A 15,309-nucleotide genomic window follows, 5' to 3' on the forward strand; every position below is an offset into this window, starting at 1 on the left:
CAAAAAAAAAAAAAAAGAGCTATGTTCGTTTAAATTTTTTTTTTTCCCTATAATGAGAGGTAAAATACCTCACTTCCCATTGCATGTCACTTAAGGAAGGGAGCACATGGGTGCTTCTCTGTGCAGCTCTGAAGGTGGGCAGCATGAGTTATGATACAGTCGTCTTCGTAGGCAGAATGAACTGGGACTAGCATGTGTAAGAAGCTTACATGAATTACACCAGTCACAGGGCATAAAAGTTTTAACTTTTTCATCATTTTAACATGTATGTATTTTTATTCATGTATGAACATAAATTATTCTTTTATGCATGGGTGTGCTGGTTTTGGCTAACTTCTCTCCCTAATTTTGATTGTGTATCCCTTGGGGCTACATGTCAAAATATGATAGAGCTGTACAAGGCAAGCAGGATATAATCTATAAGAAACTGAAGTCCTATGGTTTGTGCGCTCTGCACTTTTCTTGTGCAGGTTCCAAGGATATGTGGTGATATTGTTATTTGGTCAAGCATAAATCTCGTTTACGTTCTCCATTTTCAGAAGAAGGAACTGGGAAGAAATTTGCATTTTGCTGGAGTTTAAATGTATACAATGTATTTTAGAGAAGCTAGCCACCTGTATGGTGCAATGCAATATATTTCGCTAGCACTAGTTTCTTGTGAAAGGAGCATGAAGCATCCTCTATATTGGCATTTTTTCACTGTTTGTAGCTTAAGTTATATATGAACCACAACTTTCTTAGGTTCTTGAACCCAGGCTTCTTACAGTCCTTTTTGTTCTGTGAAAGCAAGCTGTCTTATATAGGCACTAGGTAGATAGATAGATTTAGCTTGTGATTTAGGTTTAGGTTTCTCTCTCTCTCATTCCATTTTCTAAATGTTCTACCTCAACTGAGCAGAATGAAGATGGAACCTCATAATTCCCCATAATAAGATTTTTATGCTTGTAGACTCTGATACAAACTATTGCTAAAAACAATGACAATTTCTTCGTATACTGAGCTACATTTCAGGTGTTCATATAAGCAAAAGCACAGATTTTAGTGGATTTATTATTTGGCACTGTATATTTGGCTATATACAGTGGCTGAATCCTTTTGTACAGCTGGCATAGGGTTTAACTACTGTGGTTGTTGCTTTATCTGCATATGCAGTTATTAACATCATCGACATTTATTTTTATCATGTAGACAAGCTAACATTTATCTGTTTAAAACTCAGTTCAGGCTTACCTGTATGTAGTGATGGCTCCTCTGTAATATATAAAATGCTATAATAAGGTCTCCATCTATCTATAAAATATGAAAGAAAGATAAATTAAAGCAAGGCATCTCAAAACATATCGATTCTATTTCTACAGAATCCAAACTCAGTGACCGTCTGCTGAAGATCCCAAGAAGTGATTTTCTGTGAATACATAAAAATCTGATGACTTATGCACTGACTTGTTCATAATTTTTTTTCACACTGGGGCTGTTGTGTGGTTTCCATAATGCTGTAAATCATGATTAAACACATAAAAAAGATTGTTGCCCAAGATCCATTTTAAGCCAAGTGAAACATAATACAATATAAAATTTACATCATTTTCTTGATTAACCCTGATGAACCTTCAGTCATTATCCATTATAGTAAGAGCAAATTGGAAATGTTGCTTTGTTAATAAAACATGTATAGACATTTTCATGACTCATAGATTTGATGGTTACTAACAGCTGACACATTCATAATGAAATACTGTACTTTGGCTTTCCGTGAAAGTATAATACTACATAAAGCTGCAGTCCTCTGTCCTGTGCTTCAGTGCTGTATTTCAGTGCCTTTTGGACATCAGATGATTTTAAAAGTTGATCTAAAGTGAAGTGCACAGAATATAAATACAGGCAAGCGTTTTCACAACCTTTACACGCAGGTACTGAATCTCTGTGTGTCTTTCACTCATGTTTCATAGCGGTTCTTAGCAGTGCCAAAAGCATTTAGCAGCTTAAATTAAAACTACTGGTCTTTGTCATGCGTGGAAGTCTGTAAAGTTTTGCTCCTTTTGCTACTGTGCCAGGAATGTTTTCTAATAGGCATTGCTGCAGTTACCTCTGTAGTGCCAAAGTACTCTTAGATCTGGCCTTAATGATTCATTACAGTCTTTGCTTTTGCTACTTTAAGTCAAGTTGCACCAGGGTGATTTGTGTGATAACATTTTTCTACCAGTTACAGAGCTTTCAATTTTTGTGTGCTATGTGAAGTATATGTCGGTGTACTTCTCAATCCTGCAATTAGCTGTGGGTAGATGGATCACTGTTCAGAGCCCCATGGAAAGAATAGGCTATTTAAATTGCTAGAGAAAAATGGGAGCAAGGAGGTGGTTTTTTTCTGAAAAAGACCTTTTTTCAAGAAAAAGATTGTAGAGGCAAAACGTAATTTTTCACAATTTTCAGGATACTTGTTTTCATTTTTTTTACTACTGAAACTAGCACTGAAGATCTTTATTGACTAAAATCCAGTTTTCAGCGAACACATCAATAAGAAGCTCAACAAACATTTTGAATAAAGTATTAAACACTTGCTGCAAAATGTCAAATAGATTTTTAAAAGGCCAGATTTTTTTCACTGCATTTAAAATGTTCAGAACATCCCTAGAAATCATGCAACGATAGCAGTAAATTCAGTTTATTGCAACATTCAGTCTGTAAACTCTTCAAGATATGCACCAAGACTATATGAATAATTTGCCTGTGTGTGCATATCCTCTACAGAGATGAGCCGGATGGCTGATCAAAAAAAACCCCCTATCATTTATGACTAATTATGACTGTAAGGAGTCTAAAGAAGAAGTTTCAAGGCAAAAAAACCACCCAGGCTTGGCAGATGATAACTGGAACAGTTTCCCATGCATAAGGATGCCATGGAAAGCAGAAATCATTGTGGAGAAAAACAGACAAGTGGGGCGTTGTGTCTGACATCTCTGGCAGGGAAGCAATGTAAGAAGAAACTGGATCAGATACAGGCATCACCAAGTTAGGTAAGGCCATGTGTAGCAGCCCAGGGAATTCAGCAGTGTTAGGTTAGGCAGAAAAAAAGATTCCTTACTGATCCCCTCAGCTGTTGTATTTTTGAATTACAACATAAAAGTAACATTAACAAAATCAAATGAAAGGGCTTCACTGTGCTTTGTCTGGTTTGTGCTCTTCGGTCTTGGTATTTTTTTTCTCTCCACTTGGAAAATATGGATGAGGATACAAAAGGAATACTTTCCCCTATCTCATCTCCAGTATCTGTTTCTTGACAGCTAAGGTCTCCATTTAATTTCTGGAGGTTTTAAATAACATTTTGGATTGTGGAGAAAAAGAAACACTCATTCCAGGTGTAAGATTATTAATAGTGGTGAATTTGTAACTTGTGAATAAACTTGCAAACAATATATTGTTAGAGAAGTGCAAAATTAAAAGTAATAGTAATGTTCTGTTTCTGACTTGGCTCCGTGTTGTTATTAGATCTTCATCCATCTTAGGTATTTTTGCTAGTGGTTTTAGGGTTATAAAAAGAGAGCACCAGCACTTAATAGCAAAAAGAATATAGTAAGGCATCGAATATAGGATTACTCATTAATACTGAATGGTGAATTTTTGGATATCTATGTACACTGTAGGTAGGGACTGGTAGATTTTTATCATGTGATGAAGTTATTTTTCCTGAAACTAAAAAAAAAAATAAATTGGAATTGTGTCTCAATTTGTCTCATCGGGCAAAACTTCACTGAGGGAAGAAAACGTGCATGCTTTGTCTGTAGCAGAGCTGGAAGAGGTGCTCTTGTACAAGCAGATGTTGAACTAAATTGGATTTTTTTTTAATGTTCCTCTGTTGTGATGTTTACTGCTCTGACTCAACAACCTAGATCCCAGTCTGAATTGCAGCCCTAGGTTTTCTCACTATTTCGATACATATTTAAAATTCAGTCAGGTTGCATGCAAAGCACTCGCATTTTGCAAATGTCAGGTGTGAATGCCTGTAAGATAATAACTGCACCCACAATTAGTCTTTCCTTGGTTCCTTCCAGTTGCCCAGCATGAACCCTCAGAAGACTTGCCTTGAACGCTTAGATGCTGATTTTGCAGATATGACATGTATATATGCATTTGTTTGGTAGATGCGACATATCTGCCCCGGAAAATACAGCTCCTGGTTTCAGACTTGGAATTTCCAGGCAGATAATTAAAGCAATCTCGCACCTTCCAGCCCGCACCTGCCACCATGCGAGCGGCCGGCCCAGCTCAGCTCCCCCGATCATATTCATGTTTGGACGGTAGTGTTTCATGGTTAATACAAATCATAAACAGGCTGTAAAAGCTGAAGCGTCAATGAATCCTAGCTTTAAAATTGCTGGAAGCTAAAGTTTTAAAACTGATACTGCAAAGTGAAAAATGAAATTTAACCAGGCATTTTGGTAAAGGAAAAATAATTTATTGGATGTAAGATGAAAAGCTGTGAGAGTAAACATCAATCTCATCTTAGACACATGTCATTGATTGATGTTTGCTCTGTGCTGCTGCCTGGAGGTAAACTCTTTGAAATAGCAAAGTAGGTACTTTATCTGTCTGTGGATAGGAGCACAGTTTGTTAAGTTACTGCTTTTTTGAGACCCTGCTACATCTTTATGTTCAATCAAAGTGAAAACAGTAAATCAGAGTAATTGCTTCACCCTACGGCATTCCTGTTTGTAAATGGCAAAAAATACTGTAAAAATCCTCAAATTAACTTCTGCTGTTTAAGCTAGATAAAAAGTCTAAAAAAGTCGGTTGCAACCTAGGAAGGTATTTGATTGATTATGCCACTTGTTCATCAAAGGCAGCCCTTTTGTTATAATCGAACTGATAGTTCAAATGTCATTAGGGAAAACAGTTAATGCTCAAATATGCAAGGCTGCCGTCTCTAAGAGCTCCCCATAACCCATTAGCAATGGGTTCCTAAACAGGCATCGTTTATACTTAGCTGGAAATGGAAGTGGTACCAAGAAATTGGCCAGCAAAAACCATGGACACGAAGAGTAAAATAGAAAACAGACATTAAATGATAGCACTTTCATGTTAAGCACAGCAATTCAGCATGGAAAATAACCTGAATTGTTGTAATTAAATTGTCAGAATTAAGACTGTTTTCTAAAAATGTTTGAGGCTATTGCCTCCATGAGGTCTCAGGCTGGTTAGTCCTTTTGTGTTTTAAAATATTGCAGATACAGGAATGATGGCACATTTAAATTCAGAATCCAATTTCCATTCTGAATTCAGTTTCATAATCACTGTCCTGCATCAGGGTTGGACTGTTTTTTTATTGAGTTGTATAAGTTTTTCCCTTGAGTTACTCTATTTAGCTACTTTGGCATAAATGGGGTAATTCAGGGGAGAATTAGACTATTAAATATTTAAGGAAATGTCCTCACTTCAGCCTGAAATTTAGTATATTGACTTGTGTGCCAGATTACAATTTGTGGGGAAATGTTGAAAATAATCAGTAAACCATTTTAAAATTTATTTTCTTGAAATATTGCCTGTTTTTCATGGTTTTGAATCAGTTCCAACTCTGTTCATAATTCAGAAATGATCGTGTGCTAAAATTTAATTTCAAAGATATATGTGTCCTCATAGAAAACTTGTTCACGGGTCTAGTTTTGTTCTTGAAACGCACGTATCTTTTAGTCACTTCTGGTGCAGGTTGTGTTTCGGGGTTTTTTGTTTGTTTGTTTGTTTGGAACATGATCAGCTCTGTACACTCCCAGGGGATATTCAGGGACGGCACCTGGCAGCTTGGGGACGGTATCATTTCCGTGATGCTGGGAGTGGGTGTTGCGGTCTGACGGTGTTTTGTATGGAGCCTCTTAATCTGATTATGGAAGAAGAAGGGTCAGTTTGGGCACAAACGGGGAAGTCGACAAAAGCTGGGAAAGAAGCTCAGCCATTACAAATGGGATCTAGGTCTTCCCTAGCAAAGGCCTGCCAGGAGCCCGGGGGAAATGTGTTTTTGCCAGTTTAAGAAATTGTTGCATGTTAGCTTGACGCGTCAGCTCTGCTTTTGTTATTAATGTGTCTAGACTTCAGGTTCTGAAAGTTCTGTGCGAAGTGCCACCCGTAGCTGCTGGAGTGAAGGAGATCAGCCTCCTGGGTTAAAAACATTAACTGCAAATAAACAAGCTACTCCTGCTAAATCTATAGCACAATACTTATGTGCGTGGGCAGGTAGAAGGAAGGGGTGTGTGTGGGGGGGTGTTGCAAAGCCCTCACAATTCAGAGAATAATGAACTAAATCTTCGGACTGGAAAATGATATTGGAAAGTCTGGAAAGGCAAAGGTGAGATCGCAGGTTACTGTAAACTATGACAAGTTCAGTAATCATTGCCAGGTGTGTGTATACGGGTGGTAACTCCTTCCTCCGTCGTGCCGTAGGGCAGCCTGAGCCACTGCCCCTTTCCTTTGCCAGAAAATAAACTGATGTGAGGCAAGGGCAGCACCAGCAATCTCGCCCTCAATTTACCTACCCGTGTCTTTTACAGCCTCAAAGATGCCAGCTGTTAGGAGGATGGTGATCTCTTAGCAAAATAACGGTATCCTTCCTGAATCTCCCCTTAGTGATGTGGCAATTTTGTGGTTTCCGAAAAGGTCAAGCAGCATCATTAATGCACGCCATACGTCTGTGAAGGTGGGTAATTCCTCAGTGAAGGTGCACTGCTTTAGTTTGTGGAAAAGGACATCTTCCTCTGAATGCAAAACTTGGGCGTTCCCTAAAACTGAAGGGCAGGAGAATATGTTGGTGCATTGTCTCCACCCAGTTCATCATGGAGATTAGACCTTTCTGAGTTGTTCCAACTAGTGATGTTTGAGGGAGGTACATTGAGTCAGAAATAGTGTGCTTTAAAAAAAAAAGAGAGAGAAAGAAAAGGAGACTGTTCAACACTTAAAACTTTAGGCTTTTTATATGATTGCTTTCAACCCAGCCTGAGACTACATAACTCTTTGGACTTTGTAGGAGATTAAATCCAGTCCCAGGTTTTTCAGGTAAGGTTATTGCTCTGCTCCTAGGCTGTCCCCTGAGATGTCTCTGTCTATTTCTAATTAAGGACTAAAGGAAGCTGTTCCTTCTGATGTCAGGAGTAGCGTGAAGAAAGCTATGAGCATTTCTGTCAGTATTGTGGGGAGGCTGGTGCTGCAGCCGCCCTCCCATCAGGCACCAGCAGCGTTCCTGGGCTCTCCTCTTCAGGCTGGTCTCACGGGGAGCCATGCTCACCTAGCGCATGGCCAAAGAGTGGGTAGCCATCAAGGTAATTGTCTAAAAGGCATCGCAACAGATGAAAATTTATTAAACATACGTACTCTGAGAAGTCTGGCAATCCATTGGTATTCTGATCTGTAAAAATACCTGAGAGTGTGTCGTGGTTTAACTAAGCCCCACGCAGCCACTCACTCACCTCCCTCACAGTGGGATGGGGGAGAGAATTGGGAGGGTAAAAGAGAGAAAACTCGTGGGCTGAGATAAAGACAGTTTAATAGGGAAAGCAAAAGCTGTGCATGCAAGCAAAGCAGAACAAGGAATTCATTCCCCACTTCCCATGGGCAGGCAGGTGTTCAGCCATCTCCAGGACAGCAGGGCTCCAGCACGCCTAACGGGGACTTGGGAAGACAAACGCCATCACTCCGAACGTCCCCTCCTTTCTTCTTCCCCCAGCTTTACATGCTGAGCATGACGTGATAAGGTCTGGGACATCCCTTGGGTCAGTTGGGGTCAGCTGTCCCGGCTGTGTCCCCCCCGAGCTTCTTGTGCCCCCCCAGCCTGCTCGCTGGTGGGGTGGGGGGAGAAGCAGAAAAGCCCTTGGCTCTGTGTGAGCACTGCTCAGCAGAGATGAAAACATCGCTGTGTTATCAATGCTGTTTCCAGCACAAATCCAAACCACAGCCCCATACCAGGTACTATAAAGAAAATCAATGCTACCCCAGCCAAAACCAGCACAGAGTGAAATTATTCGAAGTATCCTAGAAGAAGCAGAGAAGGTAGGGCTGCTGTGACCATGTGGTGGTGATGGTGTGCTGAAGGTGCTTTGAGCCTGAGGCACCAGTATTTGGACATAATTAATTGGCATGTCCAGTATGTCTCTTGTCTCAGCGCTGAGATAAATCAAAGTGTGTTTTTAAAGCAGTGTCCTAAATTCGAGATAGTGTAATTTTTATAATACAACATTTATTCATATATAACTTTTGCAAGTATTTGACTTGTTACTCATGCTTCAGTTCATGTCCTTTAAGCATTAATTTGAAACAGGTGCAGCATTTTAAAAATAACAATATACCATTGAAAAACCATTTAAATTCATCCTTTTGGAGTTTGACCTATATGAAACAGATATAAATGACACTGACTTTTGAGAGATGAATAGTTGCATGTTCTTTGGTTTCCAAGTCTTGCAAAACTGCTTCAACATTTTGGCCCATACTAGCAAAACTCTTCATCAATAAACTGATGTGCGAGCGTGTATATAACACATATATATACGTACATCACCCACATAGGCACACATGCCCCAGTTAGGAAAAAATCTTGAGATTTTCATGAACTTGTTCTTCGTGGCTTAGCTGTGGAAAAGACACACACTGTAAACAATTAAAAAGGTACATGTACATTTGGGATTGTTTTAAATTACAAATTTTAAAAAAAGAATGAAGCAAGAAAACTATTAAAAAGATTCATTTCCCATTAACTGAAGTATTTGCAATAAAGACAATTACAGCAGTTCGCAGTATTCTCCTCAAACCAAAATAAATAAATACATTTGGTGACATACATTCAAGGAAATGTGATTGTTGCAGTGTTCATGCAAATAAGGAGCAGCCTCACAAATGCTACAGATTTTGCCATCTGGTATTACCAAAGGAAGATACGTCTCAACTTGTTGCACTTCCTAACTTACCTGCTTATAGATGGCATATTAGGCATTGTCACACGGTTTTGCCATTTGCATAATCATTCTGAATTATTGCAGGTTGTGCATTGCATTGCGAACAGTGAACTTCTCATTCGGGAAGGGGGTTCAGAGATCTGCCGACTTGTATGTCTTCATCAAATATGTCTCCATCAAATAAAGGGATTAAAATATCCTTCCACTTCAGGAGTATCACACCAGTGCATTTTTAGATTTTTATGAGGCCTAGTGAAGAATGTGGCACTTGTTTACTTCCTAGAAACCGGGTAGAGATCAGTATTATAATTAATCTCAGAGGACCTGCCCATCTCTATTTGACTGCAGGCTAGAGTCCAAATGCGAAGTGTCTCAAGAGCCAAGAGGTTCTGGATGGGGAAACGTAGCTGAGGATGAAGTTGCAGGTCCTGCAACTCCAGGAAAACCCAATCTGACAAGAGCTCTTCAGGGTGGCAGAAAGTCTACTTTAGGCACACAAGTTGTTGTTAGAAAGTCTTTTACCCTGCCTTAACTGATGGGGGGACTCTCAGATAGCATGCTGTTGCTCACGTAGCAGTAAATGACAGCTGCTCTGCCTCTGGCCTTGGCAGCGTGTGCAGCGGACGATCTCCACTCACGGGGACCCCATGGGGAGGCCTTCGCTATCCCCTTCTTCCCGGAGGAAGGCATTTTCCATGCTCAGGACTCCACCCCTGTGAGTGCCTCCTCATTACGCTGCTTTTCAAAGAGAGGGTGTTGGTGTGAATAACACGTGTTGCTCACGAAAAGTACAGGATAAAACCCCCCAAAACCTCAACCCCCTGTAAGTGGAATAAACAAACGGGTGGTTGGAAGCTGTCTCCAACCTGCTGTACTGAAACCCTGTGTTCACAATAAACCCCTGTGTTTGAGAGCCCTGCTCAACGTTTGGCATCTGCCCTCAGGTGTCCTCCGACCCATCAGAAGGGTACTCTGCAGGCCACTTCGAGTTAGCAGCGTTAACAAGTAAACATAAGATTTTGTGTTCGTTTGCTGACTGCTAAGGCATTGCTTTTAAATACTAATGGCATCTAACATATCCTATGTATTTTCAACTTTCGCAAGTCTTGAATTAGAATCAGATTGCTGTTGGCCTTTTTACTGCCTTGCCTGAGGCGTACTAGGTAACGTCACGTGGGTAGCCGATGCAACATATGTTTTGCTAACTGGGAAGCTGGTTAGCAAGACAACCTGTTTTTTTATTAACACATGGTGCACTTACATGACATTATTATATATTTCTACTTTACAGATTTACAGTGCCAGAAGAAAGGCATTAGCTGAGCTAAGCAAAATAGGCAATCAGCACACCCGTCACATTGTCCTGAAATAACATGTAAACCTTATTAGACACATTGGTTTCCTTTGTGAGGAGAATAAAACATAACAGACTGAAATGTGCAAACCTGTCTTGTTCTGTGGAAATTCAGGGAAAGGATTCTCTGGTTTATGTTGTTGTGCATTAAACTAGAATCCTGAAAAAAAAAAAAAAAAAAAGTTAATTTTTATTCTGGATGTCTATATTGAAGCCAGACTAGTTCATTTCTAAAAATTAATACTGTTGTGTAATGCAGTGATTTTATTCTCTCTCTAGCTACACTCTACCAGGCATACATGCACTATCGTGCCAGTATGCATTTATTCATGCTCTGAAGTTGTGATAGTGTCAAATCCATCAGAAAGAGGAATTGTTTCAGTAGTAGTTTCACGACTTGGCTGATTAACAGAGATCAGAAGAAGCAGCCTAACTGTGGAAACCACTACAGCATGTAGTTTTAACAGCTCTTTAGGGAGCTAGTTAATGAAAGAATCACTACAGAAACACATCCATGTGAAAAAAGGAGCATTCTCATACAACACTCAGAGGATATGTCATAAGTGGAAATATGTTCATAATTTCTATTTACTCATAGCTGTAATTACCATCTGCCTTAAGAGTACTTTCAGTCTTTGTCGAAGTTGCTTAGATATTTCCTTTGTCACATTTCAAGCAGAGAAGTTCTGCACAGACTAGATCCTGCCCTGTGATTTCTTTTTTATTCTTCTGTAAGAATTTAATTATCTATTCTCTGTGTGAAGAAAGCACCAGCATTCCCAGAGACCTGAGCGTCCCCAGCCTGCTTGGACTGGCATTCATCTGATTCATGTTCTTGCTTATTTTTGCCATCTGTCTGCAAACCAGAGTTCTTCACTTTTAAATTCATGCTGGTTTATATGTTGCCCGCTAATTCTTAACGCTTAAAAAGCTATTCCTCTTTTTTGCTGCAGTGTCTACGAGCCGGATAGAAACGTGCTGCGAAGGAAAGAATGGGAAAGGAGAAATCAGGAGGCCCAGCAGGAGGATGGCGCGTTTAACACAAGTTACTCCCTCTTCAGTGAACCGTACAAGGTAGATGCTTCCCAGCTGGGTGGCTCTTTGTTTATTTATTTATTGCACAGTACAAAAATGCAGCCTGCAGAAGGCATTGTCCAGGTTTCAGCACCCTCCCACAAGTGCTAGCCTCACAAAATTCACAGAGAACTTTTATGGTTCATTGAGAATTGGATTTTTATATATATATATTTATAAGCTTCTTATAATGTTCAGCAGCACATAAGAATGAAATAAACTAGAAATATCCTAACAGTATTTGAGATGGAATTAAAACTAGGAGGTGAAGGTGATGGTGCCCTGTTTTTGCAACACTTAGAAGAAAACAATTGTGTTAGAATTGTGTGTGAAGGTCAAGCGATACAGTAAACATTATGCTCTGGCCAAGGTTAATGCAATGAAATATCTTGGTGTTTGCTTTTTTTTTTTTTTTTCCCCCTATAGGCATTACCAATAAAATTTGTCTGCTAGACGTGTTTTGCCCTCATCAAAGGCAGAAGTAACTTATGAGTCTCAACTCCCTGTTTTATTCTTCATGGTAACAGTAGTGTGATGAGGCAAAACCGCCTCTCCCCACTCCCTGTTAGAAGGGTCAAGCAGGATCTTCTGCACTTTGCAGAAGCCTGCAGACCAAGCCCTTGTGAACAGGACCAGAGTGGTATCCCATGGGGGCTGCTCCTCTCCCCCAGCTAACCCAGTGACTTTGCCTGCGTGCATCTAAGCATTATCATGTGTCACCTACAGTGCCCTTCCAGTAATGTCCATGTTACTGTTACAACCACCATGTTGTGAAGCCTTTCCCTCTACACAGCATCACTTGTCCTTGATGCTTTGGGTGCTTTAGTGCCTCTTTCCAGGAGTCCTACTTGGGACCTGGCACTTGGCTTCTGCACCTGACTTCCATGCTCCCGTGTTTCTGCCCGTGCTCCAGGGTCAGCTTTTAGCTTGCTGTTCTTCCAGATTGTTGGTTGTTTCTAGGCCCTCATAAAAAAGAAAGATCTACCACTTTCAAACCATGTCCCTTGATAGAAGACAGCTCTGCCTTGAAGCTGACCTCCAGCTGCCCAAATTTCAGATTCATTACAAAGACATTTAGAAACCATGGCAAATGTCTTGAACTCCTCAAGGCTCTACTTGAAAAAGTCTACTGTGAGACCAATCAAGGGGTAAGCCATGGAAAAAACCTGAAAAGCTTAAGTCAGCTGTGTCTTGGCATTTTGTGAGGGCTCTGCTGCAATGGGGACTTAATAATTTTCCGTTGGGTAGGTCCAATCAGATAGACCCCTCACAAAAAGGGCCTGTCCTTTTGCTGGTTCCCTGATACTGTTTTGTCTGTGGTACCTAAAGTTGGTAATATTGAAGCTCAAATCTCTTATAAAAGTGGTATAGTTGGAATATTTTGTGCACTTTGTTACCTGTGTGCCAATGTACTGACTGTCATGGCACAGACTTCATGTATCATGGACACACCAGTGGTTTCTAAGTTACGATGTCTGAAGGCACCTTTATGCAACCACAGTATAATTCCATCAACTTTAATAGCAGTGGATGAAAAATCATTGCCATCTCTAGAAGCAGAGAGGATACCGAGTGGGTATCCTATGGGGAGATCAGAATAACAGCTCCATCCATGCTTCTTATCTTTAAACATTATGTCCCTATTTTGGACAAGCGTGTAAAGAAGGTGCTGCAGAAATACATCCTACAGCTGGCTTTGTCAAGGAAACACAGAGAAAGGCAAAGCCTAGGACAGCAGTATAACTCACCCACAGCTCTGTTGGTGTGACAGTCACAGCTGCTTGGGATGACAGGTCATTCTGACAGTATTGGACATCAAAACTTCAGCAGCGGCATACTCTGAATGTGATGCGTACAGTGGCAATGGACCATTGCGCTGTCTGAACTCATCCAAGCATTTGTGAACCTTCAGTGTGGCAGTGCAGAGCTGTGGCTTGGGCTTTCTGATCTTAACGTGGAGAGAGGCTGACCGCAAAAGAAGAAACCTTTCTGCAAAAGCAAAAACTGAACCCCACTCTTCCTGTCTTTAAAGATCATGTTCAAGTTTTAGGTGTTTCCAGAGGGGAGTGAAGTTAGAGCAGACATTCACTGCAAGCTCTGATTAAATTCAGTATTCCTCTGCACAGCTTGAGAAACACGAGCTAAAGCCAAAGGATTTGCCATTCAGAAGGCCATATCTGAAAATCAAAGACAGACTGGAAATCTCTTAAATCTTACGTCCTCTCTCACCTTGACATGTATCACTACTCCTGTAACATCAGATTTTCTGAAAAATCCTGACTCTTTGGGTTGCCCCTTATCCTGTTCAAAGTATCCATAGCAACCCTTTTATGGAGGATTACAGGAAATCCAGTATCTTTTACTTAAAATGTCTTTTACAGGGGGTAAAAAGTAGGAGTTTCATTCCCGATATTTCCTGGACAGAATACCTTGCCACATTAACCATATCAGTTTTTTTAATGAAGAAAAAATTCTGATGACCTTCCATGTAACCGTCAGGTATATTTTTAGAAGTGTTGAATCTTGCAGTCTTCAAATGCATGGATACTTCTTGCATTACAGAAGAATATCAGAGCACTGTAAGTTAGAAATGTTTGCACAGAATGCTTTTCCTACTTACGCATTTTGTGATCACGTTTTCCCTATGTGAATGATTAAATAAGGCCAGCAATATTTCAGAGCAAATAATAGGACAAACTGTTATATCTAAAGCTCATAACAAATTACCTCAGATCCCATCTTGTTCCCAAAAGGATGTAGGAGAACTCTTCTGGATGAGATCAGCTCAACACAATATCTTCTCACCTCAGGTTGTTCCCAGTGTATCCAGAAGGGATAAACAACACCGGCCAGTTGCCAGCACGTGCTGTGGTACAGGCATTGGATTGGTTTGCTGCAATTATTCTTGTGTTATCTGGGATGTCTCAATACGAGGTGTCTCTGTGTGATCTTCACATCACATCCATACAGAAGACAATCTGCTAACTTCTCTGGGCTAGTGATAGTCTACAGATAATCTGAAATTAGGCTTTCATTTACTTCCCGTCCAAATAGCAGCCATCAGAAAGAATGGACTTTCTGTTAGGGAAGTTGGATTTTTCAGGGGCAAAACTTGGCGCGTAAATTCTCTTACATTCAGGGACCTAGAGGCAGCCGGGTGGAGAGCTGCCCCACAAGCTGTCTGTGCTTTAGGAGCCCCGTTCCATTTGGTGGACCTTGTCACCATGCTCCTGGCAGGGAGGGAAACCTCACACACGGGAGCTGGCTGAATCAGGCTGGGTGCAAGCCCAAGGGCACATCTCCCTCCCTAGAGGGAAGCTGAAAACACATCTCTCTACAAGGTATCTATGAGGTGGAGGATCCACTGGAAGCATCGAAGAGATCCACTGTGTAAAAGGAAAATTTTCTGTGCCTTCTGGAAAGTAATTCTGCTGGTCGAGGCAATGCCCAAGTGTAGAAGCCATTTCATTGACCCCAGGAGACACCTGAGTATGTCTCCAGTCTTCTTTCTTTTCAAATGTATGTTATGCTTCCTGCTTTGGAAGCCTCCTTAATAGTTTCCTCTTCTTTAGGACATTGATATGATTCCTGTGAAGTGAAGGAATACCCTTTTTTTAAGCCACTTGCTGTCTGTGAATTAATGCTTCATATTTCTTTTCATAGCATGTTATTGTCCTTGTGACAACAACAGCTGCATATGCAGAGAGATCAGGCTGTAGAGGTTGAGCCATCTTATTCCAAGTTTGCAAAGCAATGTTTCAGATGCAACACTTTTGAGTTTTTCCCTTCCCATTTCCCTTCAATATATATTGTTGATATATATTCAACTCTATTAGCATTGTAAAAAATGCATGTCAGAAAGCTAGCTGTAATGTATTTTACGTAGTTACAAGGTAGTGTCCTTGAAATTTGAGGGGACAAGTTTCAAGGAAGACAGGACTGCTTTTACTG

The 15,309-nt window shown here is 40.5% G+C and overlaps 1 protein-coding gene across 2 annotated transcripts in view; it reads left to right on the plus strand.

The window, feature by feature from the left end:
• Positions 1–15,309, plus strand: part of AFF3 (AF4/FMR2 family member 3) — a 328,498-nt gene that overhangs the window by 37,377 nt on the left and 275,812 nt on the right. For both annotated transcript variants that reach the window (XM_029998967.1, XM_029998968.1), the window contains exon 2: positions 11,238–11,358. In XM_029998967.1, the coding sequence (XP_029854827.1) occupies positions 11,238–11,358 (121 nt within the window). The remainder of the gene's footprint in view (positions 1–11,237; positions 11,359–15,309) is intronic.

The sequence above is a fragment of the Aquila chrysaetos genome, chromosome 23 (assembly GCF_900496995.4).
Source record: "Aquila chrysaetos chrysaetos chromosome 23, bAquChr1.4, whole genome shotgun sequence".
NCBI classification, from domain to species: Eukaryota; Metazoa; Chordata; class Aves; order Accipitriformes; family Accipitridae; genus Aquila; species Aquila chrysaetos.